Source organism: Asterias amurensis, chromosome 21, assembly GCF_032118995.1.
Source record: "Asterias amurensis chromosome 21, ASM3211899v1".
In the NCBI taxonomy this organism is placed as follows: domain Eukaryota; kingdom Metazoa; phylum Echinodermata; class Asteroidea; order Forcipulatida; family Asteriidae; genus Asterias; species Asterias amurensis.
This window is the reverse complement of record NC_092668.1, coordinates 15,089,494-15,117,326: the sequence shown is the minus strand read 5'-3', so window position 1 is coordinate 15,117,326 and position 27,833 is coordinate 15,089,494. Positions and strand designations below refer to the sequence as shown.

General features: G+C 36.7%; 1 protein-coding gene across 1 annotated transcript in view; it reads right to left on the bottom strand.

Annotated features, from left to right (window-relative positions):
- Positions 1-26,257, bottom strand: part of LOC139953388 (uncharacterized) — a 30,944-nt gene extending 4,687 nt beyond the window's left edge. The window contains exons 1-35 of the mRNA XM_071952897.1: positions 25,723-26,257; positions 24,523-24,571; positions 23,948-24,366; positions 23,675-23,831; positions 22,632-22,843; positions 22,405-22,488; positions 21,871-21,997; positions 21,502-21,607; positions 21,093-21,230; positions 20,818-20,950; positions 20,506-20,619; positions 20,135-20,271; positions 19,200-19,263; positions 18,721-18,829; positions 18,459-18,592; positions 18,076-18,196; positions 17,846-17,926; positions 17,559-17,710; positions 17,146-17,412; positions 13,897-14,004; positions 11,728-11,776; positions 10,340-10,755; positions 9,787-9,940; positions 8,878-9,080; positions 8,466-8,549; positions 8,006-8,153; positions 7,493-7,598; positions 6,748-6,891; positions 5,749-5,881; positions 3,284-3,391; positions 1,474-1,587; positions 1,030-1,169; positions 817-880; positions 353-464; positions 92-225 (exon numbers count right to left, since the gene is read on the bottom strand). Coding sequence (XP_071808998.1) covers positions 92-225; positions 353-464; positions 817-880; positions 1,030-1,169; positions 1,474-1,587; positions 3,284-3,391; positions 5,749-5,881; positions 6,748-6,891; positions 7,493-7,598; positions 8,006-8,153; positions 8,466-8,549; positions 8,878-9,080; positions 9,787-9,940; positions 10,340-10,755; positions 11,728-11,776; positions 13,897-14,004; positions 17,146-17,412; positions 17,559-17,710; positions 17,846-17,926; positions 18,076-18,196; positions 18,459-18,592; positions 18,721-18,829; positions 19,200-19,263; positions 20,135-20,271; positions 20,506-20,619; positions 20,818-20,950; positions 21,093-21,230; positions 21,502-21,607; positions 21,871-21,997; positions 22,405-22,488; positions 22,632-22,843; positions 23,675-23,831; positions 23,948-24,366; positions 24,523-24,571; positions 25,723-25,776 — 4,875 coding nt within the window. The 5' untranslated portion in view covers positions 25,777-26,257. The remainder of the gene's footprint in view (positions 1-91; positions 226-352; positions 465-816; positions 881-1,029; positions 1,170-1,473; positions 1,588-3,283; positions 3,392-5,748; positions 5,882-6,747; positions 6,892-7,492; positions 7,599-8,005; positions 8,154-8,465; positions 8,550-8,877; positions 9,081-9,786; positions 9,941-10,339; positions 10,756-11,727; positions 11,777-13,896; positions 14,005-17,145; positions 17,413-17,558; positions 17,711-17,845; positions 17,927-18,075; positions 18,197-18,458; positions 18,593-18,720; positions 18,830-19,199; positions 19,264-20,134; positions 20,272-20,505; positions 20,620-20,817; positions 20,951-21,092; positions 21,231-21,501; positions 21,608-21,870; positions 21,998-22,404; positions 22,489-22,631; positions 22,844-23,674; positions 23,832-23,947; positions 24,367-24,522; positions 24,572-25,722) is intronic.
- Positions 26,258-27,833: the final 1,576 nt, after the last annotated feature.

Sequence of the window (27,833 nt, the reverse complement as noted above, 5' to 3'; positions counted from 1 at the left end):
CACATTTCAGTCTCAAATTGAGCACAACTTATTTCATGTGTTATGCTCTCACTTGAAGTTTGGAGGGTTTGATCAAGTAATAGCTTCTTACCACACATTGGCCTTGTACACAGATACTGTGATGGTCATCATATGAACAAGGTGTTCCATCCGTCACATTGTAGTCAGTCACAACAACATCTTCTGTCTTACTGGAGATGCATGTTAATCGACACTGTAAGGTTTCTATGGCAACAAAGTCAACGGAAAACAAGTAGTCAGTTTAATAAAAGATATTTTACAAATTCCACACAGCAGTAAGATTATTTTTTTAAGTTCAATTTTAACTTCTACTTCTATAACAGTGACTTACTATTTCTATTCTCAAATGGGAGCCATGAGTGAATTGTTGATCTGTGAGTAAAGCTGGCTAGATTGTCTTCACACTGCTTAGCTCTTCTGTCTTCCAAATCACCAACACATTTCTAAAATAAATATCATGCAAATGATAAAGAAAATAATAATCAAATCAGAATAAAAATGGACTTCACAGAAACTCCATTTTGAATAAATTTGTAGGTGTATAGTTCTTTTGCTGTGTATATTTTGAGAAGATTTTAGAACTTCAGGAACTTCCTGTCTCTCATGAGCTGTGCTGAGCCTGATCCAAATCTATGACATGGTCTAGATCGGTAGAGCGTTTTAATTTGATTTGTCATAATCCCTTCTTCTACCTTGTGCTTCATGTTCTTTCAGGCTTTTATTAAGGTCTCTACCAGCATCTCCTATAAAAACACTTTCCTTCAGACAATAGCTTAACTGAGATTGAACATTTACCTTGGTATTACACAGACGGTATTCATAAGATTCTCCTTTGCAGTCTTTTCCTCCATGAGAGGGCCTACAAGGACAAACAAAATATCTTGAATAGATCTCAGACATTCCAAAGTTCATTATTAACCCCCAAAATGGCGTGGCCATTTCTGAATCTGTAGTTAATTAAATACGGACCAAGAAAAATGTATGAAAATGTTAGAATTAAATACTCACGCTGGGTTATCACATTTCCTAGTTCTGACTTCAACACCAACATCACATGGGTAGGAGCAATCACTCCATTGAGACCATTTACTCCACTCCCCATTCTGTCGGCCCATGTCTCTAAAAACACAGATTCCTTGAATGCACCACTAAACACAAACATAGAAACTGGTTACTCACACTTTATGGTTTCAAATACACATAATACAACTACATCTATTTTTGGAAGTGTGTTTATTGCCACAATTGAACCAAGTGAGGCACCACAACCAATATCACTTTTTAACATAACAAAAATTATATCAACATCTTATACCCCTTTGAGGCATTGTTGGTACTACACAATACCTACAAAAACTATTGAAGGAGCTGATAACAGGTGCAGCACCTATCAACATCCACCTGCTAACCCCCCATTTAAGTCTTTGCTAACTAAAGAACAAGCATTCCTACCTTGTCGCTACCACAAGCAGACCCATCCAGTGCTGGTCCCTTCTTGGTACGGCAGTACTGGGGATCCCAGGGATCAATACACCATAATTGATGACAAGATTTAGATTCCTCTGGCTGCAAACAAAGATTGAGCAATGAGTTCTGAATAGTAAGTTTGACAATAACATCATCTATCTGGTCAATAAAATAGGAAGTTGTGTACCATAAAAACAGATGAATAAAAGCCCTTTTATACTTGTATTCATTGATATGATGGTTGTGATCACAGCATTGGTCAAAATGATTTGAATTTGGATTCAGGAACAATCTTCTGCCAAACAGAGAAACGCTTCATTGGTTCTGTTCAATTTAAAATACATAATTATACTCAACAACATCTATGAATGTTACCACAAAACTTCCAGTAATATAAACACCTGGAAATGTACTCTTCTTAAAGAAAAAAAAATCACCAATGGTTAAAAAACACAAAATAATATGGAAAACAAAACCAAGGTGAACTTTAAGCACAAAATGATCTATAGGCATAGTACACTACAGTAAACATTGTTGGTTTGACTGACTGATGCACATTTACAAGAGGTTTCTGTTAGACCAATTTAGTTATACTTTAGCCTAGGCAGACCTTGCTGTTCAAAGGTCAGGAACCGATGAATTAAACACATTATGAAAAATCTGGAAAATAATTTGAAGTTAAAAACTTCTTCAAAGAAATTCACAGCCCTGAAATTTACTTTAAAAGGTTCATCCCTGTTTCCCAGGTTGTGGTCGTTTTGAAATAATTTGTTTAACACTATTTCATGGGGGTTATGGAAGAAGTGGGGCATAGTTTCAGTTATTTTTCTGGAGAGAGTATGTTGATTGATATGTGAACCCCAACAAACTGCAATTCCCACAACGTATTAGTATGTGATAACAAAATTACATAGGAGAGCAAAAGTGTGACTCTGGCTATTTATAAACCCCACAGTTTTTGCCACTGATTATCAATTAATGTTATTTATCAAATAAAAAATGCTTTTCCCAGTGAAAGAGATGTCACTCTCTAAAATGAAGTTACATAAACTAAAAAAAAAGCTGTAAAATTCTACACTGGCTCAGGTCAAGCCCCATCAGAGTAAAACTACTTCAATTCATGCACAGAAACATACATTGAAACTACCATTCATGCACAGAAACAAACAATGAGACTACCATTTTCAAAGGAAAAATATAGGCAAAAAGAAAGATAATGTTGTTACATTGCAAAATGGGAAAAACTTCTCTAATTTGAAGTTGCAGTTTGAATGCAGATTAGGTTGAGAAATACAAAACTGTTGAACTAAAAACTTGAACAAATAAAAACAGAAATTAACATCAATATTTCCCAGGCTCCAATGTCTAAAGCTGCTAAGCGATGAAATTTTGCTCAGCACGTACCATAAATAGGTTAGCAATATTTTACTTTAGAAGCCATACATATTTTAATAAAATATTTCATGCAGGGAATCATGCGATGAAATTAAAATCATAACATGTTGAGAGAAATGCAAAGCTGTAATGAAATATCTGTTGTGAGATTAACATGTACCATACATAATGTGCAAGTCTGATTTGTCTGATAATGCGCTGTGAGAACAAAGACCCTGTAAAAAGGACTCTATTAGGACATCCTTAAACAAGATGATCATAAGCAGGTCATTAAGAACCACTTGAGGCCCTTTCATGTCAGTGCACACTTAGGACAATATTCTTATATAGATTTCTGCTTGAGGAAAATCTTTTCACTTAGCAACTCGGTGAGATTGGGCCCACATATAACGGACCTTACTTTTCTCAAAAGAGGGCATTTGGAAGGGTCTACATTGGTGTCATCAGCCAGACTGGTTAAGAATTGTGTGACCCTGCAAAAAAGCCTCAGCACTTGCCGGTGGGCTCGCTGTCAGGTGAAAAATATCAGCTTTATTGAATAAGTTTGTTATCTTTTGAATAGCAGTTTTAAGTGAAACAGTGATTGAGAAAAAGAGTGTTTATGGTATAAAATAGACAAGCTACATGATCATGCAAGTAAGCAAGTAAGCATGCATGTCCTAAAACCAATCCTCAATGCAACCCCACCATGACAACAAAATAAATAAATAAATGAAAAACAATTCAAACAAACTAAAAAATGTATTATAATACTAATTGACAAAATTTTCACAAAAGTGTGGAAGAGAGAAATTAACTTTAAAGTGTATAAGGCAAAAGTCATTTAGTTTGACATAGATTCAGTTATAGCAACTGAATGACAAGGTCTATTTTAGATTTTAGTTCGTCTTCCTTTTCTTTTTTGTTTATTGTAAGAGCGCAAACTTTTGCTTTTTGTTTAAAAAGGGTAGGAGTTGATTGTCACAACAATTTAAGCAACTTTGAATACAGTGGGCCTGGTTGACTAGTCTTGACTGAAGTCACCCTTGACATAACCTATGTCACTTTTGACGTGAATTATCACCCTTGATGACCAGCCTTCATAAATCATCACTATTGGGATAAACATACTTTACCGTGGTTATACAATCAACTGCTTACAAGTTGTTTCACACAAGGGGATGAGGAGAGTCCACACTTACAAGTTTTAACTAGCTTGTTTTATTGAAAGGGGATTTATTTTGTTTAAAAAGCTTTATATATCATCAATAGTGACATCTAGAAAAAGAAAATAAAAACTAATAAATTCACTAGTTGGACTTGTGAAACATGTTGATTGCTTGATTTTAAATTCACTCATTGTTTTGAACTAATTAAGTACACACTAATGAAGCTCACTCCAAAGTCCCATTGGAATAACACAATGACAAGGGGAAGTAAATCCTCGCCCTGCCTATAAACCCCAATGAATGACCGTGCTGGGTGCCAAATATCAAAGCAAAGATGGTTAGAAACAAAATATTTGGATAACAAGTTCCCTGTAACACTACATTATTTTTTCCTATTTCCTTTTAAGCAATAAACAAAACCTGTCAATGACAGGTACAGGTTGGTATAAACAATGATGATGACATTTATCGGTATCACGATGAGAGGACATTTATTGGCTGAAACCAAAGCAAACTTTACATATTTGTACACTTGTTAAAAACAAGCAAGTGAAAACAAAATATTTATGTGCTCAACATGTGTTAAATGTTGGTCATCCTGATGGTAGGAATGTTTCATGATACAAATTTCTTTCAGCCTTTGAGAAAGACTCTGCTAGGGTTGAAACTTCAGGCTATTGTTTTTATTTCTACCATATGGGTTTTTGGTTGGTAAGCTGTTTGCAAAACAATCCAATATTTGAAGAATGGAATTGTGTAAGCTTGAAAATTTAAAAAGCTAAGGGAGTCTGTCTAAAGTAATTAGGTGACATGATTTGCCATAGGTCAACAGTGCCCCAAAACAAATCAACACTTAATGTTGAATTGCTTGTTGGTGAAGTGAACTGTCACATCATTATTATTTTTTTTTCTTATTCTGAAACTTAAACAAAAATGTGCTGGGAATAAATGGGTCCAAATTTTCTTATACTATTGCACACTATGGAAACATCTTCTATACCTTAAAAAAAAACATAGTTTATAATAATTTGTGGGGGTCAACTCTGACTACAAAGAAGAAAAGTGGAGCAAGGGTTTCCAGACCTTGTTACAGAATTCCAAAATGAAATGTTAGTATCAATGACATTATTAAATTACCAATTACTAGAAAACCAGGAACGATGATCAAATAACAAAAACTTGAGTCATACTGTTTATTCCAAACAGCTGGACCCTTTTCAAGGAAAACTCTCATGCACCCACAAAAGTCCTTATTTAGAGGATATTTTAACATTAACTGATTTAATTCCTTTCTTGTAACAAAGTGTCTCTGATTAATACCCTCATACTTTGGGAAGGTATTAACAACAATGTTTTATGAGCTCTGCAGTCTTGTTCATTTTGGTTCATAGTTTCAGAAACGTGTTAAAGCATGTCCTGATCAGAGGTAAACAAAAAAACAGCAGGAAAAAAAACAATAACAAAAAAACTTTGTTTTTGTTTTTGTAGATTAAACAAATAAATCACAGCCACTCACAAACATTTATCTGAAAAATTTGCTAGTTCCATTAAAATCTGATCGGCTGAAATAATTAAAATACACTTATTTTCCATAAAAAAAATATATAGACTATGAGAGGAATAATCCTGGATATGCAAAATTTCCAATTATGGCAGAGTGGTTTCAATATTTGCAGTCAGGATAGAAGAGGGGAAAAGAGGAAATAAGAATACTTACAGTTCCACAAAGTTCAAATTCTTCACCAAAGTCAAATTTACACTGATCATTCATATTGTACCATTCCCCTGGATATCCATCTAACTCTGGAAGGCCACTTTCAAATGGAGAATCCTCTAAACAGGTGTAAGCTCTGTAAGGAAAATGGATCATCGGTTTATTATTGCATCAAGAAATCAGGGGTTTCAAGCTAGTATTCTAAATTTGAACAAAGTATATTCTTCAAGATACATGATACATATTGACATCATTTAATACACTCAAAAGTTTCCAGCACTGTATCATTAACTTTTCTGAATCAACATCTCATCTAAAAGAAAAAAACACACCAAAGCTTTGAAAGTAATTGTTAATGATGTTCCTGTCTTTATTGGGAGCTTATGGGAATGTGGGAGCTTACTAACACAGACTCTCAGATTGCTTCTGTATAACACAAGAGTAACTCACCTAAGGTATCGAAGAAGCTTACTAACACAGACTCTCAGATTGCTTCTGTATAACACAAGAGTAACTCACCTAAGGTATCGAAGAAGCTTACTAACACAGACTCTCAGATTGCTTCTGTATAACACAAGAGTAACTCACCTAAGGTATCGAAGAAGCTTACTAACACAGACTCTCAGATTGCTTCTGTATAACACAAGAGTAACTCACCTAAGGTATCGAAGAAGCTTACTAACACAGACTCTCAGATTGCTTCTGTATAACACAAGAGTAACTCACCTAAGGTATCGAAGAAGCTTACTAACACAGACTCTCAGATTGCTTCTGTATAACACAAGAGTAACTCACCTAAGGTATCGAAGAAGCTTACTAACACAGACTCTCAGATTGCTTCTGTATAACACAAGAGTAACTCACCTAAGGTATCGAAGAAGCTTACTAACACAGACTCTCAGATTGCTTCTGTATAACACAAGAGTAACTCACCTAAGGTATCGAAGAAGCTTACTAACACAGACTCTCAGATTGCTTCTGTATAACACAAGAGTAACTCACCTAAGGTATCGAAGAAGTTCTGCATTACTACATTCTGACCAGAAATGATTATTGTACGTTGAAATGACAACAGGTGCCATAATGGAGCCAAGATAGGGATCCTCTGTACAAGTATTTCCAGATCCATCATGCTCCATACCAAATCTACAAACATGACACAAAATTAATGTAATGTAAAGGGTTTCTACATACATAGTAGTAACTGTATTGTTATTGTTTCAAATAGTTCATATGAAGGGCATTGGTAGTAACTGTATTGTTATTGTTTCAAATAGTTCATATGAAGGGCATTGGTAGTAACTGTATTGTTATTGTTTCAAATAGTTCATATGAAGGGCATTGTCAATAATGTACTTATTTCCTCAGTGACCTTGAGCGAGTCTTGGTCCAGTGTCAATAGGCCCTTTACAGGTTCAAGCTGCATATGGTGCATATTATTCAGTTAAGTGGTAGTATATCTTACCCCTTAAATGGATAGACATTATTCACACTGAAAATAATTACAATTTAAAAACCATGCCCATTTTTCAACATGTACGCCATTGATCTAGACCATATCAACACATAAAACGGTGTTGTTTATTTGTGTAAGTAATGGTAACAAATAAAAATGGAATAATGACAAAGAGAGCTTGTTATATAAGTTTCTTTTGACCCATTTTTTTGTGAACAATACTAAAATATTGAAAAAATGAGAGCTTGAGTTCCTTTAAGACAATTGTCCCTGATACTTGTGATGACTTACACATGTCCAGCTTCGTGTGCGACCACAAAGGACGACAGTAGACCCTCGTCTCTAGCAAGGGCACAGCTTCTTCTCATATCACACATTCCAGTCACTGGAGCATAACCTACAAGTATTAAATATTGATATTTCAAAACTTTCTAGCTTCATAATTCTGATATGAGGGGGCTAAAACCTGCAGTAGTTTAGGAAGGGCTTAAGAGCACAACTAAGGTCTGGGACCAATACAAAACAAAACTTAAGGATTTCTTGAAATATAATTTTTTTTATCAATTGTTTATTTTCTTTTAGTACTTAGTTATTTGCTTTTTCCCCCTTGTCCTTTCTTGATTTCTTATAACTTTTCAGATCTCTGCAATTTAATAAGGACTATAATGAAGTCTTTCTTCAAGCAGTTCTTAAGGTATTTTCTGTGAACTCCCAACAGGCAACCAGTATCTAGCAATGTTATATGCAGAGACCATGACAATGTTTGAGATGCCAGAAAGAAAGAAAGAAGAAAGACATTCTTACCTGCTGGTCCAAAATCTAATCTGGTTATAAATGCAGCTAAATCATGGTGGTTTGCAGAGTTTTCATCTCGAACAGTCTGTGTTGATGACCAACGGCAGATATGAGCTAAACTTGCCTGTGCTTGACGCTCTACAACCATGCTGGCAGACTAAAGTAGACAAACAACAGATGGAGAGTTATTGGTTGATCAAGACTGGTTTTGTACATCCAGAATGTACAAAACAAGGTTAACAAAGATGGGGTCTTTCAAAACATGTGTTCTACATCGAAAAACAAAAACTGGAATTGATTTAATAAAAGTATGGAATGGTTCAACGAAAAAGTGGCCAATTAACCAGGAACCACTCATGATGCAAAATGCCTGCAATACTTTTAGTAGTCAAAATGAAAATAACTTCTCTTGTATCTAATGAATGTTACTATTTCTCTCAAAACACAAAGTCTTAAAAAGTTAACAAACCTGTTCATAGCTTAGAAGGATAATCCTTGATGCAGCAAATTGGATATCAGCTGACATGGAGTCATGACGGTATGCCATATTGACCTGAATGATGAAAACCATAGTGGGATGGTTTAATGTTGACTATACAGGTTAAACAAATGAAATGTTGACTATACAGGTCAAACAAATGAAATGTTGACTATACAGGTCAAACAAATGAAATATTAACTATACAGGACGAACAAATGAAATGTTGACTTCAGCTAATTAAGCAACTGATAGACTGATTCAAATTGATATATTATTACTTTGTTCCCTTTTGGGATTGATGTCCTTTTCTATAAGTCGTTGTTAACCTTCAGAAAAATTCAATTAATTTTTATATAACTTTAATTATTGGCGACTGTTGTTTATTTATGGCAATACGTACAATAGTCAACATGGTAAGAAGATAGGTTGGCGCAAAGTCTATCCCATGAAAACTTGTCATAGAGTAGTCAGCAGTAAGAAGTGTCTCAACAAAGTGTTTCTGTCCTGGATCTCCAGCCCGCCGTCTCTCACGTTCTGAACTTGAGAAGGGTTCCTCTTGGGATATGTTCCTCTCTGGGGTGTCATGGTGCAGGTCAAAGGTCACTAAAACAAAATTTGATAACCATGTGAGCCTCACTGTATTCTGGCCTTGATCTCTACTCTAGGTAATACAATTAGTAGTCATAGTCAAGTATAAGGCGAGCCAAGCTTCATTCGTTACCAGTGATATCTCATGTTGAACAAATTAAAAGGAAACTTGCTCCGACCATCTGAGCCTAAATTCATGATTAGTAGTCAAAGTCAAGTATAGGGCGAGCCAAGTTTCATTGGTTACCAGCGGTATCTCATCATGTTGAACACATTTAAAGGAAACTGCTTGCCCTCTCTAAGCCAAATGTCATGAAGTTGTTGAACAAAAATACTGTTTGACAGATTTCTTTGCTCAGCAAAAAATTACTAGGGCACCAGTCACAATAATGTAAACTTAGCAATACTCTTCTGTGCTTAGCATTCTTACGGTGCTTAAAGGCTGACATGGGCCCAGCAAACACTGCCTGATGAACCTGCAGTAAGCAGGTGGTTATCTCCTAATCAGGACTACTTGGGATTAATCAGACCAAGGGATTGGATTAACAAACAATTCACAACCCTCTGAGCTTTACCATCGAACAAATCAATTTAACAATTCATCAACACGGAAGAGATAGTTGTGGACACTGTATAGAATGTAGTGTTACAACTAATCAACCAATCTTCAGCATGAACAGATCTAGAATGTCTGAACTTAATAGAAAAATGATTGTCTTACAATCTGCCATGAGCTTTGTTGACTCTAGGGTGAAGTCTTTGGTTCTGTACATGATGTGAAGATGACCCTCAGAGATATTGGCCCCAGATTGACCAGTAGTAGACACCAATGGTTCAATGATAAATTCTTCATCACCAGTTTTTATGAAACCGCTCTGTAAAATGAAGGAAAAAATGTAGTGTTGATTATACTAATTAAAGCGATTACAAAAGTCAGGATTATAGCACTTTTTTGTAAAAAGAAAAAAGTTGAGGTTAGTTATTAAGCCACTCAAAACTATTAATAGGTTTGAATAAAGAAACTTTGGATAAAGAAACTTTGGATAAAGAAACTTTGGATAAAGAAACTTTGGATAAAGAAACTTTGGATAAAGAAACTTTGGATAAAGAAACTTTGGATAAAGAAACTTTGGATAAAGAAACTTTGGATAAAGAAACTTTGGATAAAGAAACTTTGGATCGGACAAAACAATTGTGCCAATGCCAAATCAATCCTTTGTTTCTAATAGAGGTCACAAAGAGAAAAAAGAGAACAGGTAAATAAATGCACTTACCAATCCATCACAATTGCTAATAGCAACTGAAGATCGTGGACTGTTATCCACACCACCAGAATAGAAGCAAAGTGTATTCGGTCTATAAACTTTCTTGGTACCATCTTCTTTATGCAACTCAACCTTCATCTTAGGTGTTACAATAAATCGATTCCTGGTAACATTTAAGCGGATCTCAACACCAAATGCATCCACTCTGAAGTGATGTTTGAGCCCTTGGCTGTCATCTTGAGGAGTACTTCGTCGGTAGCGTGATCTCCCATCTCTGTTTAGAAGAGTGTCTCTTTTAGCACGCTCATAAACATCTTTTTCCTCTTCTTTTGAAGTTGACAGGTCATGACTTAAGAACTGCCCATCTGGGGTTGATCTGTATGGCCGGACTACTTCATAATGTGAAAGTTTTGACAGAAGATGATCTGTGTAATAGAAAGCAATTGTTCATTTTAAATATTTTAATTTAATGTATACAAATTTAAGGCCACAAGATTTAATTGGGCTAGTTAGAAAGAAAAAAAACTGACAGAAATACTCAGAGTCTGAATAAAAAGTGCTCCCAGTACTCACGTTTTTGCGCAAAAACAAACATTTTCAAGTATATTGAACCAACCAATAGGCCTAGTACACTTATTTGGCACTAGATAAATCTGTAATGAGTGTCTGAAACCCTTTAAAGAATCTTGAATGTTCAAAAGGGTGCACTGCTTAACGATAAAGAATTAAATGTTTTTTTCCCAAATTCTTTATATAGTATTTATCTTCTAACAGTTACCTCAGCTTATACATTATTGTCCACTAGACTATAGATGGTTTAGCATCATACAACATGGCACAAACTCCAATAAGTAATCCCAGTTAGCTCAAAAGCTTGTTTCTCCATGGTTTCTCCTACAGTGCATGTTCTAGCATTATAATGCACAGTTGCAAACATTTCAGTTGTTGGAGAGGATATGAGCCACTATTTCTTATGCACAAACTTTTGAAAGTTCTTTTTCTGAAACTGTTTAATAAAGTAAAGTGGCTATTAAGAGCCTGATGTTGTTGGGATACTTATTGCAAGGTCATTATTTGTGTACCTCAACACCTCCTTTAAGATGTAGGGCTTTACATTGCAGATTGAAATCCTTTCTCATTGTTCACTTTCCATACAAAGAGATCTACTTACAACAACAATACAAGTTAACTACTGGTTGATTAACTGTTAAACAAGTGTGAAAAGTCAGTACAGGTTTTCATCCTCTTGCAAAGACTTTGTTGAAATCATTGCTTGGTTTTCAGTTTTGATGTTGGTATTTAACTTTAAGAAGTTTAGCAATCTAAACTTTTAAGAGTTTCAAGGACACAATTACTACACAAGGTTTGGTTATGAAAACTTATCGAATTATACTTACAGTGTTTTTTCTGCAGTGGTAAATTGTTTGGAATACTGGCTCCCGAAACCTGAAAAGAAATAATAATTTATGTCGTTAAAAGCTTTATTTACAACAATTCTGGAACACTTTTCAGGAAAGTTTAATGTAACTTGTAAGACTAAATGAAACACTTGTTTAAAGTTGGTAGCAAATCTTTGAAGATCAATAATAGTACCTCTTTTATGTAAAATAAAAAATATTTAAGTTATTCTCAAGATAAAACAAATTATTTAACATTATTTCCTGATTAGGATGCCTTATTCAAGGACATCGTTTACTTGGCAACGACTCTCCATAAAGTTACAGGAATTCCACTCAATCAGTGACGAAAGCAATGTCACTTTCTAAGAAACCTGGCATAACCATAAGCTTTGAAAGTCAACTTAATGACAAGTCAACAACAAATCAAACCTCCTCATTTCAAACTCACGGTGGCTAGACAACTTCCTGAGAATGACGAACATCTATCAAAAATTCCTCAAACAAGTTGAAACACAATGCAACTTTAATTGAACTGTTTGTTAAATTGAAAAATGTTTTTCTTGGCAAAGATTACCAGAGAAATTACTGAATTGACAAAACAAGTCACTGATAGAGACAATTGCCCGCCATTGATCAAGGAAAATACTTGTATAAATAATCTGGATGAACAATGATGAAATCCACCAAATCAATGTTGCACTATCGGTCTTTAACTCTCATAGTCATATTACCACAAGGAGTTAGAACATTGACATGACTTCATCATGTTCTTACTGGTAGGTGCAGGACACCAATTCCCAGTAAATTGACTCATTTGAAAGCTAGGCACTTGAAGAAAGGTCAGTGACTGATCTTTGTTGACTATCTTATCCTTGAAATTAAAGACCAAAGGATAGAGGTCCTTCAAAACAATTCCATGATTAATGAAGTGAACATATCAAGGAAATCACAAGTTTTCCTAATCTGTGACATGCTTATCATGCTTACTCAGAACATAATAAATTTGATAGTCTTGGAAAAAATGTTCCGCTTGCAGACATTTCACATAAATGCAAGCCACAACAACATTATTCATAAACTAACATGACTCAATTCCTACTGTTTCCTAAGGTATTACACCGTTTGTAAGCATCCATCTTCATGAAACCAAATGAAAACCAGAGTAGAGAACTGACAACCCTATTTCCAGTGTAACTGTATACAACTGACTACCATAATATGACAGGAATTAACTTTTCTTTCAATACATTTCTTATCTTGTAAACTCTGTGGAAATAAAGACTTTGACAACTTAAAAACAAAAAGCAAATTACTTTTGGGAAAATTCCTACCTTGCATGGCCCCATATCCTGGTACAAGTGGTAATCATTCAATCTAATCCGAAACACATGGATCTTAGCAGGGAACCTTGCAAGTACAACTTTATCAATTTGTGTAATGTTTAAAAACCAAACCAGGGCTATGAGGTACGAGTTCCGATGACAATACAATAGAGATGTGAACAAACCTCCTTAAACAATGACAAATCAAGAGCTAATTAGGCCTATAGACTTAAAGAGTTACGATGATAAGGCTGATTCTTCACTAACTTTACTACGATCCCTAATATATAGTTTCCCAAAACAGGCTGATACTTGTTTTAAGAGAACGGTTTACTTATGACGGTGTGCTACTTCTGTGTGCCATCATGTCTAAAACAAGTTCACCAACACACAACTTCTATAAAACTTTCACTGGTTTTGCCAATTCCTCCAGACTCGCATACATACAACCATAGAGTCCTTGCTGTATGCTATAACTATAGAGCTAGGTCCATCACCTCCACTCTCATCAACAGGGGATTTTCACATGCAAGGTAGGCCACCTCTTTGGCTCTACTGCCTCCAACCAAGATTAAACACAATTTTATACGTCCTTGAATTTTACTGTCCTTGATTCATTGACCAATCAATTAAAAATGAGAGAACTACAGTAAACCAACGTACAGCGAATCCAAAACAATAGTGTGACTCCATATTATAAACAAACGAGTATGCCTATTGCATTCTTTACCCATGGGGCCAGCACAGTAGGCAAATCCACGACGACTCTTCTGAGCTCACTAACAACAGGTCCCAAAAGTGGTAATAAGTTACAACAAACAAACACAGCTAGTTTATTACTCACCCTTACAGTATCAGCAGTGAGGTGTAAAACAATGCCAACTATTGACAACAGTTGCAGTTGACTCCACGTAGAAAATACCATTAATACCATACTGCTAAGAATCCTGGACTGTCTTCAATAACTTTCTTCCTTGTGCTGCAACGATCTAATCTCAATTCTGCTGACTGGTATAATAACTTGTGATGTTACCGTGCTGCTGTGTGTATGACGTAGCTCGAAGGTTAAAATGACGTCTCCTGGGGTTATGGTTTACGACACGACTGCATTGACCAATCAGCAGAGCCAACCATTCTGTCAAGTTCGTTAAGTCAGTTGGTGACGGTGACCCTTTGACTAGCTTGACAGACACAGTTGCTACTCACCCCCCCCCCCGCCCAACTTCCCGCCTCCTGTGTGTGTGAAATGAGTTTGAGGGTGAGCATGTTCGAAAAACTCCTAATATTGTACAACTGAAATCGTCTAAAATTTGTTTTGTGTACAATATAACATTATTTGGGTATTTATTTTAATAATGAATAGCCAGAATTTCCCCTTAGTTACGCCATTTATTATTCGCAAAAGGTCAACGAACGTTTTGAGAGTAGAGTCTGGATGAATCAAGAGCCTTATTCACGTTTTTAACAACTTCAAACAAAGTAATCGCATTGGATCCTTCTTTTTGCCAACACAATGAGCCCACTTTAAACGCCATTTGACTTCTTGCTAACGTATAATGTTCTTTCTGAAGAGGCCGACTCAATTGTGAAGATGCCCCCCTTAGATCTAAAGATACAATACCCAGAGATTATCAGTTTCCGGTTGGATAAGGGTTTGTAAAGTTTCGAGTATCGTGATTGCGTAGAAAGAAGATCAACGCTTTGTAATTCAGCTCATTCAAAATGCAGCTCTGGCATAAAAGAAACCCTGGGTTTTAAAAAGTTGCCTTAAGAGGCTCGAGCTAACAGCGAGTGTTACTGCCCCTGTCGCATGCAATTATGTCCTCTATGCAATACTGTCCGGAGGACACTATATGCATATGCAATAATATCCGCCCGGACACATTTGCATATGCAGTTGTGTCCACCGGACGGTTCTTGCACAGCCCCGGACACGATTGCATAAGCAAAAGTGTCCGGAGCGGACAGTATTGCATGGCGGCACAATTGCATCTGACACCCCTCTGCGGTCTCTAGACCAACACTCACCAGTAATTTAAAGCAAAATTTACTTTATTTTCCTCATAAAGACCCGCCATTGAGAACGGATTTACTGTAACAGAATTTTGTTTTAAAATTGAACCATTGTCATATAATAATATTTTAATTTCATTTTCTTCTTCTCAATTTAAATTAGTTGCTTTATTGAAAACTTGAGCCTGCACAATCAACGCGATTATAATGGCAAGGCCAAGGGTTCCTCTTTATGATCCATCGGCATTTTGATCCATCAGCAATTTAGATTAGACTTATGTAGTTTTAGTTCAAGACCGGATTGAAGGTGGACAGAATCGTTGCAAGATGTCTAGAAAAGGCAATAACTAGTTGATGCTTGGAAATAGCGCCCTCTACGTAACTTTAAAACAATGTTTTTGCTACAAGATTGCAACGCGATCACTGCGCCGGATGGTGGGTGAATTAGTGAAACCCTTCGGAGAAAAACTACTACCCACTTTGGCAAGCGAAGTGGGCAGTCGTGAACTTTCTCACCCAGCCAGTGCAGCTGGGTAAATAGGACTACTCACCCACTCACGTATTTAACATAATTAGGCCTACTTTCTGACGAAAGACTTCCGAGAAGTATTTCTGTAATTTGTGGCTTTTAGGAAACTCTTGAAACAAAACACCTCATTATTTATAGTGTGCGTGTTACCGCAAGGAAATAAGGCACTTAAATCATTTCAAACTAAGGAAATAATACTCTCCCATTTGCAATCGTGGTCAATGCGTCAGGATGGGCTGGAGGGGAAACTATAGACCACGCAATGTCCCCGTGTCTATATTCTTTACCATTTTACTGAGGTTATAATATAACCACACCACATTTACATTCAATGCTAACATATTTCTACTCTACAATTTGAATCGCTTTTGAGGGGCCTACGCCACAGCGGGTTGGGGGGGGGGGGGGGGGGGGTGGGGGGGGGGGAGAAGGCGCCGTGGTTGTTTGATCGTTCAATGTCCACCAGTTTATGTCTGCCAAACGTTTGCAAGTGTTTCAAAATCGGAAGTAAACGAATTCGTAAATTAATGACCGGTAGCATATCATGTCTTATTATTGCTTCCCAATATTTATGTGACCCAAATATTTAAAACATTGCGTTTTTAAATAAAACACCAAACAAACTGCCGAAGGAGGGCGCTCATATTTACACTCTTACATTTTTTATTAATAATGCTGCTCTAATTTTTCATGAGAGTACAAACATTAGGGAGAGACAGCTTGCTTTAAAGTGTCAAGTTTTGTTTACTTTTGAAATAAAACAAATACATTACAAAAAGATACACTATTATTGTTGGCATATTAAGCGGTATAAAATTTGGTACGAAAAATGTTTGAAGTTTAAATTTCAATTTAAAACCCCAACATTGATCGTCAATAAAGATACAATACAATTTTATGGTAATTATTATTACACACAGTTTATATTATCTTCTCATGATTAACATAAGCTGTTGTTGTTGCAGTAGGCCTAATAAGCACATATCGCTACCATACTCAATGGACTCCTCAGTGACGTCACAAGGCAACTTCCAGCATCTACTGGTGAAAGTTTTACCACATTTTTTAACAACCCTGGTTACATTTCATGCCTCTGCTCATTACGTTAAAAGCAGGGAGGTAGAATTAGCGGTCACCACTCTTATGGTGGCAACAAATTATTGAATGCGAATTCGTTATTCATGCAAATAGGAATTACTAAAAGCATTATTATTTTCCTTTTGAGCTGAAACACAAAATTTGCATTAACCCTGAAGGGGTAACCTTTACCACATAATGCTGCAGGTAAAGCAGTGTCATTAAATTGTTCTTCTTCGACCATGAACCTTTATTGAATCATATTGGATGACAATCGGTTTTCTTCATAACTGAAGATGTTTTTTTCTGCGTAATGGGTGACTTTTCAGACGTAGGTGGCAGCAGACTTACTAGGTAAATTCATTGTTCTCGTATTTTAATATGCGCATGTTCACAGAGTAACGTAAGCAACAGAAATACTACTTGGTAAGTCTGCTGCCGCCCAAGCACTCCAAAGTCTCACATTGCTTAGGGTTTGGTTAGCTTTTTGTTGAACCACCGAAGAGTTGAAGGGTCCCCGGACCTCTCCATGGTTTTGATGTGATCATTGCGTTTGATTCTCGGCGATCGTTGTGCATCATCAGTAGAGGATACCTGAAGTTTATTGGTCAGACTAGTCAACGGTTTGGTCAAATGAACTTCACGTTGTCCTGCAGCATCTAAAGCAGTGGGTTCATCGCTGATACGCAAGTAGTAACTGTAAGTTACATTTACAGGCTTTGTGTCATTTGTCCAAAAGATCTGTGTAGGAAAAACAGAATGACGAAAATGATTTGTTGGAACAGATTGTGCATACAAATTGGCATTAAAATGTGCCTATTGACAGACCTAACATTGTCGCATGACAAAAATACTGTCGCTTAATGACAGAGGCAAATGTATTTTACCATTAGCATGAGGTCGGAATGAGTTGGTCCAGCAGATTGAAGGAGCTCAGTTTCCTTTGAATAGACAAATCGGGCGCCACCCCAGACAAATTCTGGTCGTCCCCAGTATCTGCCTCCAGAATTGAGAATGTACGTCTTGCCGGTTCTGAGAGCTGCATATGTTAAACAATGAAACGTGATCATACGAAAAATTAATGCGATTTAGTAGCTCCATCTAATATTTTGGGCAACAATTATGTTTCGTTTAAAATTTCCGACAAAGTTGATGTTACCAACGTGTCTCTTACCCAGAAAATGTCTTGTGTCGGTTTCCTCTTTCACGACTATGTTGTACGCTCCAGCAGGTAAAGTATCTATCCGCTGATATCCTAGGTAGGTGAGAAGGATCACAAGTTGTTGGTTAACTTGGAAAGTCACGAAGTGTAAATTCACATAAAATAGTCCTCAGCTGTTCTCACACATAGAGATAGTTAACTTTCTACAGTATTTCCTGCGTTTTATTAAAACATTGTCTTACGTTTTTTAGGTGATTTTGTGAACTCCTTTTGTACATACGTACAGTGACTGTTATCTCCTTTACAAACACCACATTTATCCGCCTTGTTCTTCGAACGCAGGCGTTTGTCGCATCCAAATTTCTGCAACCAATCATGAACAGAGAAAGTGTCAAACATCTTCGATTGTAATGTGAGACTTTGGAACGCTAGGTGGCAGCAGTAACTAGGTAAATTTCCGTTGTTTACGTAGTTCGGATTTACCTGGTAAGTTTGCTGTAACATAGTGTCCAAAAAGTCCCCCATTTCGTTAAGTCTAATTGTTGCTATTTTTATTGTGAGCCTTGTCAACATGTTATTTCATGATTTAGTTTTATTTAGTAAGAATTAATTTATGTAAACTTACAACGCACTGACCCCGAACACAGATATTATCAGGATCTTCATACGAGCATGGGGTACCATCGGTTACCATGTACGGGGTACCAAGGATGTCCAGGGTCTTGTCTGCGATACAAGTCAGCCTACACTGCATGGACTCTGAAAAAACAATCCATTGTCACGAAAAACATTTCAATAAGTCGCTGATTCACTTTGTCCACATTGTTTAAAAACTGAGTAAGATAAAAACCATATTATTTTGGACTCATAGAATGATATTTACGAACCATTTCTTCCTTCATATGGACTCCAAGTGTGTGGTTTGCCATTGATCAATACGGCAGCAAGGTGATCTTGGCACTGCTCAGCCCGCCTATCCACACCCTCGGTGCACGGCTAATTGGAATAATTATATGAAAGCAAGAGATAATTGACGAGTATTTGTTTCACCACATAATAAAAATAATAAAGAACACTTAATAGAGCACCAGTATCCGCCCCAGGAAGGCGCTTATGGCGCCCAATCACTCAATATCAGGTTAAGAAGAACATCAATATGCAAGATAACATGTTTTTTGTATTAAAAAAAAAAAAATCAATGAGAACTTTCAATATTTGTATGTAGACAAAAATATAAATACAAACAAAACAATTCGGTATTGACATTATTAAAACATGAAGCTACCTTGTTTGAAATCATTACCAATTAATTAATTGTTACACTGCACCAAATTATTAAACATTCATTGAGCTCTCTCTCTCTCACCTGTTTGTTGCAAAGTTTGAAGAGAAACGATTTCCCTGTGCATTCCTTCCCTCCATACGCAGGTCTGTAATGGACAAGATTATATTTAGAACAACTCTAATGCAGCCTGTAGTTGGTCTGATTAATATTAGGCCTACTTCGGAAATTGGATTAATGTTCAGTAGCTATCTAAAATGAGAATATTTCCGGAAAGGTAATTACCCAGGATGTTATATACTCTAATCGTGTTTTTAATAGAGTTGACATGTTATCATTATGTTTAAGAATACATGAATTTTATTTAGGTTGGGCGATTTGATAGGTTAGGCGCATTTAAAGAAGACTGCAGCATCCCTCAATGATAGTAATAAATAATAATAAAACATATTTATATAGCGCCAAATCCATAAAAAATGCTCCCAAGCGCTTTACAACAACAACTTTTAACCACAAAAACTAAGTAATTAAAAGGTCCAAAATTAAAATCCATAAAATATGATTATAAAACAATAAAGATACATGTACAAGTAAAAAGATGAATATAATCAATCAAATACATTGAGTAAAAGCCACCGAAATCGTTTGATCCAGTAAAAAACACAAACAATAATTATGATAATAACAATTATAAAAACCGCAACAATGATATGAAGCAGCGGGGCAGTAAGAACATAGAAAAATACTTTAAGTTAAAAATGCTTCCCTAAAAAGATGTGTCTTAAGCCCAGATTTAAAGCTACAGAGGGAGTTTTCCTCCCTGAGACAAACATTTAGCTGGTTCCACAGACGAGGTGCTATTGCAGAGAAAGCTCTGTCACCGTAAGTACATAATCTAATCTAATTTTTAATGATCAGTTTAAAATAATGGTCTTTTGAGCTTACATGGCCATTTCTGAGTAACTATATAGAAAGTTTGAATCGATGTAAGAGTTACAATTGATCGTAGTCCTCCAAACCTTGGATTGTCACATTTCCGTTGCCTTGTCTTAACTCCGGTCGCACATTCATACGTACATGGCCCCCAACTTGACCATTTTCCCCATTTGCCATTCCTTTTAGGAGGTTTCTCTTTACAGTCACCCTTCATACACCACTAAAGAAGAAATTAATAAGAATACTTACAATTAGTAAACAAACAAAAATGTATGGCAAGGTTAGATTTGAAATCATGACCCTTCTCATTTTAGGGTCCAAAAGGCCCACCCCCCCCCCCAAAGATAAGAAGGTGCAAAAATTAAAAAGATTATCTGTCACTTCTAATAATAATATTGATCAATTCTTGTAATGACCCTCAGTTAATGAGACACAATAGACGTGTTATTGTTACCTGATTACCGTAGCCACACGCTGAGCCGTCTAGTGCCGGTGTTGGGTAGTCCTTACATATCCACGGGTTATGATGATCAGAACATTTGAACATACAGGTATTAAAATCCTGTGGCTGAAAAAACATGTTGTGAAACCAAAATTAATAGTTTTTTAGGTCAAACTAATAGTTTCAACAAAAATTAAAGAGAGTTTTAAGCAAATGCAATATCATAAATTAAAGTAAACCAGTCAAAATGTGAATAATTTATACTAAAGTTTGTGCTAATAAAAAAAAATTCTTAATCCTAAAAATTTCAGAATGATAACTCACCATACCACACTGCCTTGAGTTTTCTCCATAAGCAAGTTGACATTGTCTTTCTATTGAGTACAACTCTCCTGGGTACTCTGCAACTTCTTGAACACTTTTACTAAACGGACTATCCTCAATACAAGGATAAATCCTAAACAGATTAAAAAAAAAAACAGAAATATTCATTATTATACACTGAAAACTGATCACAAACCATGAATATTCAAACAAACGGGTTCTAAAGTAATTACTTTTTATTTCTTAATTGAATTATGTTATTTGTTTCTTTGTACCTTAGGTGTTTCTTGAGGTATTTGACGCTACAATTTGACCAGTAATAATCATGATATGTAGATAATATCAATGGACTCATGATTGATGTTAAGTACGGCTCACACTTGTTGTCATCTCCATCATGTTCAATACCTAAGCTGTAAATAGAGAACGCAATAATAAGATGGTGTTTTAACTCACACATTCAAATAGCAGATTAATGAGAAGTAATTATCGTGCGGTTACAACCATGTATAATGAGTGCTGGTGCTGACAAGAGCCGGCTTGGTCTCGACGTTTCCACCAGCAAACTCTGCTCGTCTTCAGGAGATATTTTATGGATCGTCACTATTGAAAAAGAGAATCAATGCCGATAAGCTAACCAACAAGACAGTCAGAACTAGATAACGGTACTCGGTGCTAACTTACACGTGTGCTGCTTCGTGTGCCATGATGAAAGCTGATATAAGACCTTGATCACTAGTAATCGAACTACTCCAATAACTCATACACATTGATGACAGTGGAGCAAAACCTTCATTGGATACAAGAATAGCAATTAGAAACCAGTCAGCAATATGAAAACATAATGTCAACACATCGGTTGTTTGGTCTTTAAAGTCTTCTCAACGATAATTACATTTGGTTCAACTTGTCAAAAGTGTTTGATCCGAGGCATTAAAAAGTATGCATGCTTCGCTTGACTACCTTATTATTTTGTTTTATATGAACTATGGCCTGGTACTACATGCCAAGGAGTGGATAGGGAATTGGGTAAGGTTTCTCATACCCACTCACCTGCTGGGCCGAAGTCAGTTCTAGTTACGAATGAAGCATAGTCATGGTCTCCTGAGCTTATAGATGAAACCCACTGGAATACATTGGATAAACTCTCTCTGTAGTTACCCTCTACGATCACATCCGACTGGGGGGGGGGGGAGGGGTATAAAAATGAACTTTAAGTAGGATTTCAAACTTTGCATGGTGGAAGTATAATAAGGTGAGGTTTGCGGTCATCTATTTTGAGTGTTGGCCATAGGAAGAACCCGTGTGTGACAACCCAACATTTCAATCAGTATATGCTCTGATCGTCTTCAGGACAAAACTGGACTCTGTTGCTTGATGCTGCGTAACTATACTGCCGTAGCAACATGCACCATCATGAAGACGTTCAAAACATACCGTGGTTGAATATTGGGTTGACAACCTCAAAACCAATGCTCCGCAAACCTCACTTGCCAAACTTTCTTTATTCTAAGCAAGACTAATGCTTTCATTATTACTACAGAAAGAGTTAATAAATAGGTTATTTAAACAGTGGTATTTGCTTACCTGCTCTTCATTTAAGACTATAATCTTGGTGGCAATAAACTGGAGATTCACTGGCATTGTTTCATGTTTGTAAGCATTATTCATCTGATGGTAAGAACAAACAACTTTTACATCTTTATTTACAGTTAAAGCCAGACCAGTTTTGGCCCATCGTGGTTGATTGTGGTGTAAGTGTGTGTGTGTGTGGGGGGGGGGGGGGGGGGTGTATATATTAAATGCATACTTACAATATTCAACATGGAGAGTAAGTAGGTATGTAGTTCGTCCACACCATGGTAAGAAGCAACAGAGTGATCAACAGCAATCAATGTCTCCACAACAAAAGGTTTCTCTGAATCAAAAGCTTTACGTTTCTGATGAGGAAGGTTGGCAGTACTCTTTGTAAACCTACTCCCCATCTCGTACAGAGTTATTGTATCTCGAGATTGATCTATATTAACTGTAAGATAAAAAAGTGGAAATTACTGATTACACGATCGCTATATAAATAGTTAAGCGCTCTCATTAATGATCAAAGGACAAAGCAAATAATAACACGTCATCAAACAATTTACCAGCTTACAAAAATTCACATCTGCAGTTATTCTTAAATGTTTCTCTCGAACGACCAAAATGCATTCTCTGGAAGCAAAACAATAGTCACTGATCATTAAATATAATTCTGTTATACTAACTTTCTCTCTTTATTCAGCCATCATCAACCTGTTTAAATTGTAAGCAATCTGCTGATTAGCACAAGCTGCAAAAACGTTTAAGCCAGCAGTGTGAATAATGATGGTAAGACGCAGTTGGCCAAAACAATTTATTTACGAGAATTGATATGCGAACTCTTTCAAGCTGTCAAAATGGTGCAAGAAATGTAGTTTCGGTCTCTAATTTGATTAAAGACCACTGATGGTGGTCCGGGTGACATTAATAACCTTTGCCGCCAGCTAAACCCTCAACTTAGGTGTCAGTGATCGAATTAAAGACATGTTACCCTAGATACGCCTCAGATTTCAAGCTTGGGACGTGAAGTTTACATAAATGTGGTTACAAGTTTTCTTTTATTAGTTCGTGTTAGACACAGCGTCTGCCGTTATTCCTTCTGGGTTACATAGTGAAAGACATGACGTCTTCTATCTGACCAGGTCCCGTTTGAAAGTTTGTTTTGGTCTTTTTGCAAGTGCGACAACGGCGAACAATACTATTTTCTTTCTCACGACTTTCCTCATATAAAAATGAAAGCTAGGATGAAAAGATGTTTTCTTGGAAGTGAAATTAAACTTACAGAAAGTATCGACTTGTGCTGAGGCGACTTTGAAGTCTTTGGCTCTATACATGATGTGAAGATGCCCTTCAGTAATGTTGAATATCGATTGGTTGGCAAGTGTAGATGTTAATGGTTCAATGATGTACTCCTCACTTTCAGCTCTAATTGAACCACTCTGGAAACAAACAAATCAAACAAACATAAGACTCAAGAGACATTGATGTTTAAATTTGGAAACTTTATTAACATATTCATGAATATTGATGAACAGTAGGAAGAGCGTCAACCTACCAAACCATCGCAGTTACTAACAGCGACTGATGAACTGATAGCACCTTTAACTTTACCAGTATAGAAACATAATGTGTTAGGTCGAAACACAAACTTGCTACCGTCTCCCTTGTACCTCTCAACTCTCATTTTCGGCGATACCAAATATCGATTCCTTGTCACGTTCAACACCATTCGAGATCCGAAAGCATCGACCCGAAAATGATGAAATATTGGTTTGTCTGCTACGTCATCATCGGTACTCCTCGTGTCACGTGAATGCGCATTCTTACTGCGCAAAGAACGCTTTTTGGCTTCATGGTAGATGTGTCGTTCCTCTTCCTTCGCCGTTGCTAGGTCGTTGCTAAGGAAGCCACCATCTTGCGTTGAGCGGTAAGGTCGGATAAGTTCGTAGTGTGAGAGCTTTGAGAGCAAGTGTTCTGTAGGGAAACACACAAAACAACACCACCAGAATTATTAGGCTAACCCTATCTTTCGTTTTCTAACCCTAAAGTTAATACACATTTTACAACAGCTAATTATTTATTAAAGGTATTACGTTTATTGTAACGTCTTAAAACACTTTTTTTACTCACGATGTTTTTCGCTCAAATTCAACTGGTTAAGAACACTGTCTCCCTGCACCTGTGAAAACAAGTTGCAAAATATTAATATCAATACATTGTGGCATAAAAGTAAATTGGCCATTGCCAAGATGTGTTTAATAACCACATTGCCATTCCACGTAGCGTAATTATAGGCATGGGACGGTATAACAACTTCACCGTCCCCCGATTTGCGTTTAATTGAATAAGTGCATTCTCAAAATGGAAACCGGAATAGTTGTACACAACAATACATTATAAAGCTAACTAGGTCTAAATCTTACTTGTCAATTTTCTTCTGCCCCTCTAACCAAAATGCTGCTTCGTATCACGAGGTTATCATGATGGCCTAGAGGTTGAATTAGATAGTTTAATATTTAAAGAAGGGAAGGAAGAGAATGATTACTGTTTCCCACTTGTGATCTCTAGTGAGGGAACAGAGGGGTTTCGAATGGCATCAAATAAAGTCATCTTCTGTCACTAATACCCTTAAAGGTCACTTAAAACGGGTAAAGGCCCGGAAAGTGGGGGTAAAAGGAGGGTGAAGGGGGGGGGGGGGCAGGGGCATGCGAAAGAGACCCGTTGTCATGGATTTCACAGAAGAGGTGGTTGGAAACTTAAAGTGAGTTTCAGAAAGCATGGCAATATCTCTAAACGCTGAAATCAAACAAAATATCATATCTACTTATTATATATGCGTATCCCATCTAATAAAAGGGCCTATCTATCCTGTCTATTAAGGGCGTACCCATCCCCATCTATAGGTACATCTCATCTATAAAAAGGCGTACACAATTAATAATAACAATGAAATAAAAAGCACCACATTCAAGATCAATCTTGGAGGGTTTTATTCGTCAAGTAGAATATTTTTAGGCATATTTACAACCTATTCTAACGGTTTATTGAAAGAGAGATGCGTGTGTAACGCAAGTCTTCTGTTAATTGTGGGGGGGGGGGAATTATCACTTGTTTGTCAATAAACTTGTATGCTAAGGTCGTGAACGAATGTAAGCTGAAAACCACGTAATATGTTGTTTTCAGCTTATAGTCTTATTTCTTGAATAAAAATCCCATTACAGAAAATTACGCTTCATATAAAAGGCATTATAATAAATGTATAGATCGAGAACAGTGTGTTAGCTCAACATCAATGAGTATTTTTGACAATATTAATAAAAAACAACTTACCTGAGTCAAGATGGAGACAAAGCTGAAAAGAAGTGGTATGAGCTGCCTGTCCATCCTTGTCTATGATGAACCAAAGCAAGATGGCCTTTTGTTTCACCTTGAACTACCAGTGCCAGTTTGTTTACTTGTCTGTCGTGCACGTATACGACTACCGGTCTGTGCAGTAAAAACAGGCTACTGCCGAGAGGTCTATTGGTCCCAGAAGGAAAGTTGCTTAACCCCTCTTGAGAGGTCCGTCTAAGGGTGCGCCAATCAACACTCAGAAGACTTTATAGGAGGCTTAAAGTGGTGCCAACTTGGCCAGCGTCTGCCATTCCTACATGGTATAACTCCATGCTATGATGTAGTGTAAGCGGATTGAACTGTCGCGTCAGTGTAGCCCACTGCCAACATGAGGAAAAGGCACACACTACTATAGAGGCAATATGATCTAAAAGACTACACCATCCCTCAGTGTTAAACGATAACGGATATAGACGCTTAAGGTACAATGTGATTTAGTTTCATGTTAGACATTCAACTATTATGATTTGACACAATGGGATATCATAACGGATATTACAACACCTGTGCCTGAGAATGGTCGCAGGTCTACCTATAACTATTAACCTCTTGCTTCAACCCCATGGGGCTTTACAATAATGATATAATAAGCCCAGGGGGACGAAATCTCACTCGGGTCACCTTGGGGATGGTTTTAACCCTGAGGGTCATTGGAGCATGATTGGAAGGAATAAGAAGAACTAGGTCAACTATTAGGCTGGCAGACGTTTCTCATCTTATTGAGATTAGTCTACACCATTGTTTCAAGAAAGCCCTTTTATAAGGGGGTGTATTAACATTATTAACATATTAATATGTGAACTATAATTGCGGTCAGGGGCCGATGATTTAAAGAGGTTGGAGTGGAAGTTGGTTTGACCTGATGATGGGTTTATTACGTTAAGTAATTTGACAGTTTGATTAAAGACCACGAAAACGAAATTTGTCTTGTCTCAAAACATGAATTCTTCAATAGCTATAATGATGTTCTTTTAACAATAATGGCTACTTACTATGGCCGCAGGCCGTGTGTGTGGGCGCTTAGGCATTAGTGAGTCATAATGCAAAGTTGTGCATACATATCAGTCTGGTATCTGTATCCGTTAGGACCAGACTACGTGTGGGTTTATAATGTCATTCCTAACCATCCGCCCCCCCCCCCCAGAAACCCCCCCCCCCAAAAAAAAAAAAAAAAAAAAAACCAAAAACACCATGTATAAACGTTTTAACTCGTACAATTTAAAGCGCGAAAACAATAAACAGAGAGTCACTCTGTCAAAAAAATTAAATTAAAAAAACAAAAACAAAAACACGAAAAGTTAAGATAGCCCAATTGTTGAAAAGCATTTAATTAAAAATAGAGCAGGGGTTGACGAGCAGGATCAATAACATCGACTAAAAAAGTACGCTTGAGTTAAAGATTGTCTCAGGAATTTGGAAGTAATTATGATTCAAGACAAGCAATAATGCCCGATTTGTGTTTCCTTTATGACAGGAAGAAGTATTTCCCGCTATAAAACGTCTCAACTGCATATAATCGCCTCGCTATTGTTAAAACTTGTATTTATGGATTCAATTTGTTCCACCTCGATGTGGACAAGGAGGAAGTGTGTGACGTCATTACCCATACGTCAATCTTATAGTCTCAGGCAGAGAGGGCGTGCTCCAAAGGCACGCAATTAGTAGTCTTGGTCTCAGGACCTTTGCACCAAAATGAATCAATTTATCATCCTTGCTTCGAATACGTCCGGACTAGTACAGACTAAATGGGGTATAAAGTAAGGTGAACAATAATTATTGTAAACATTATGAGTACCCATTAATGAGGATAGTTCTGGATAAACCTAAAATAAATAATAAACCCTAATAATATTGTGTGCTCGATCGTTAAGGGGATTGGTAATTAAATGACGTATAGGTCAACATACAACACATTCTGAGAATATAGAATCAGCAATGGCTCTAGCTACGATAATATAAAACAGAGGACTTACATTTCTGCAGTGTACGGACTCCAGAAGGCAGGTTTCATGCTGTGGCTTCTATCAAATTAACAGTCAATCACATCA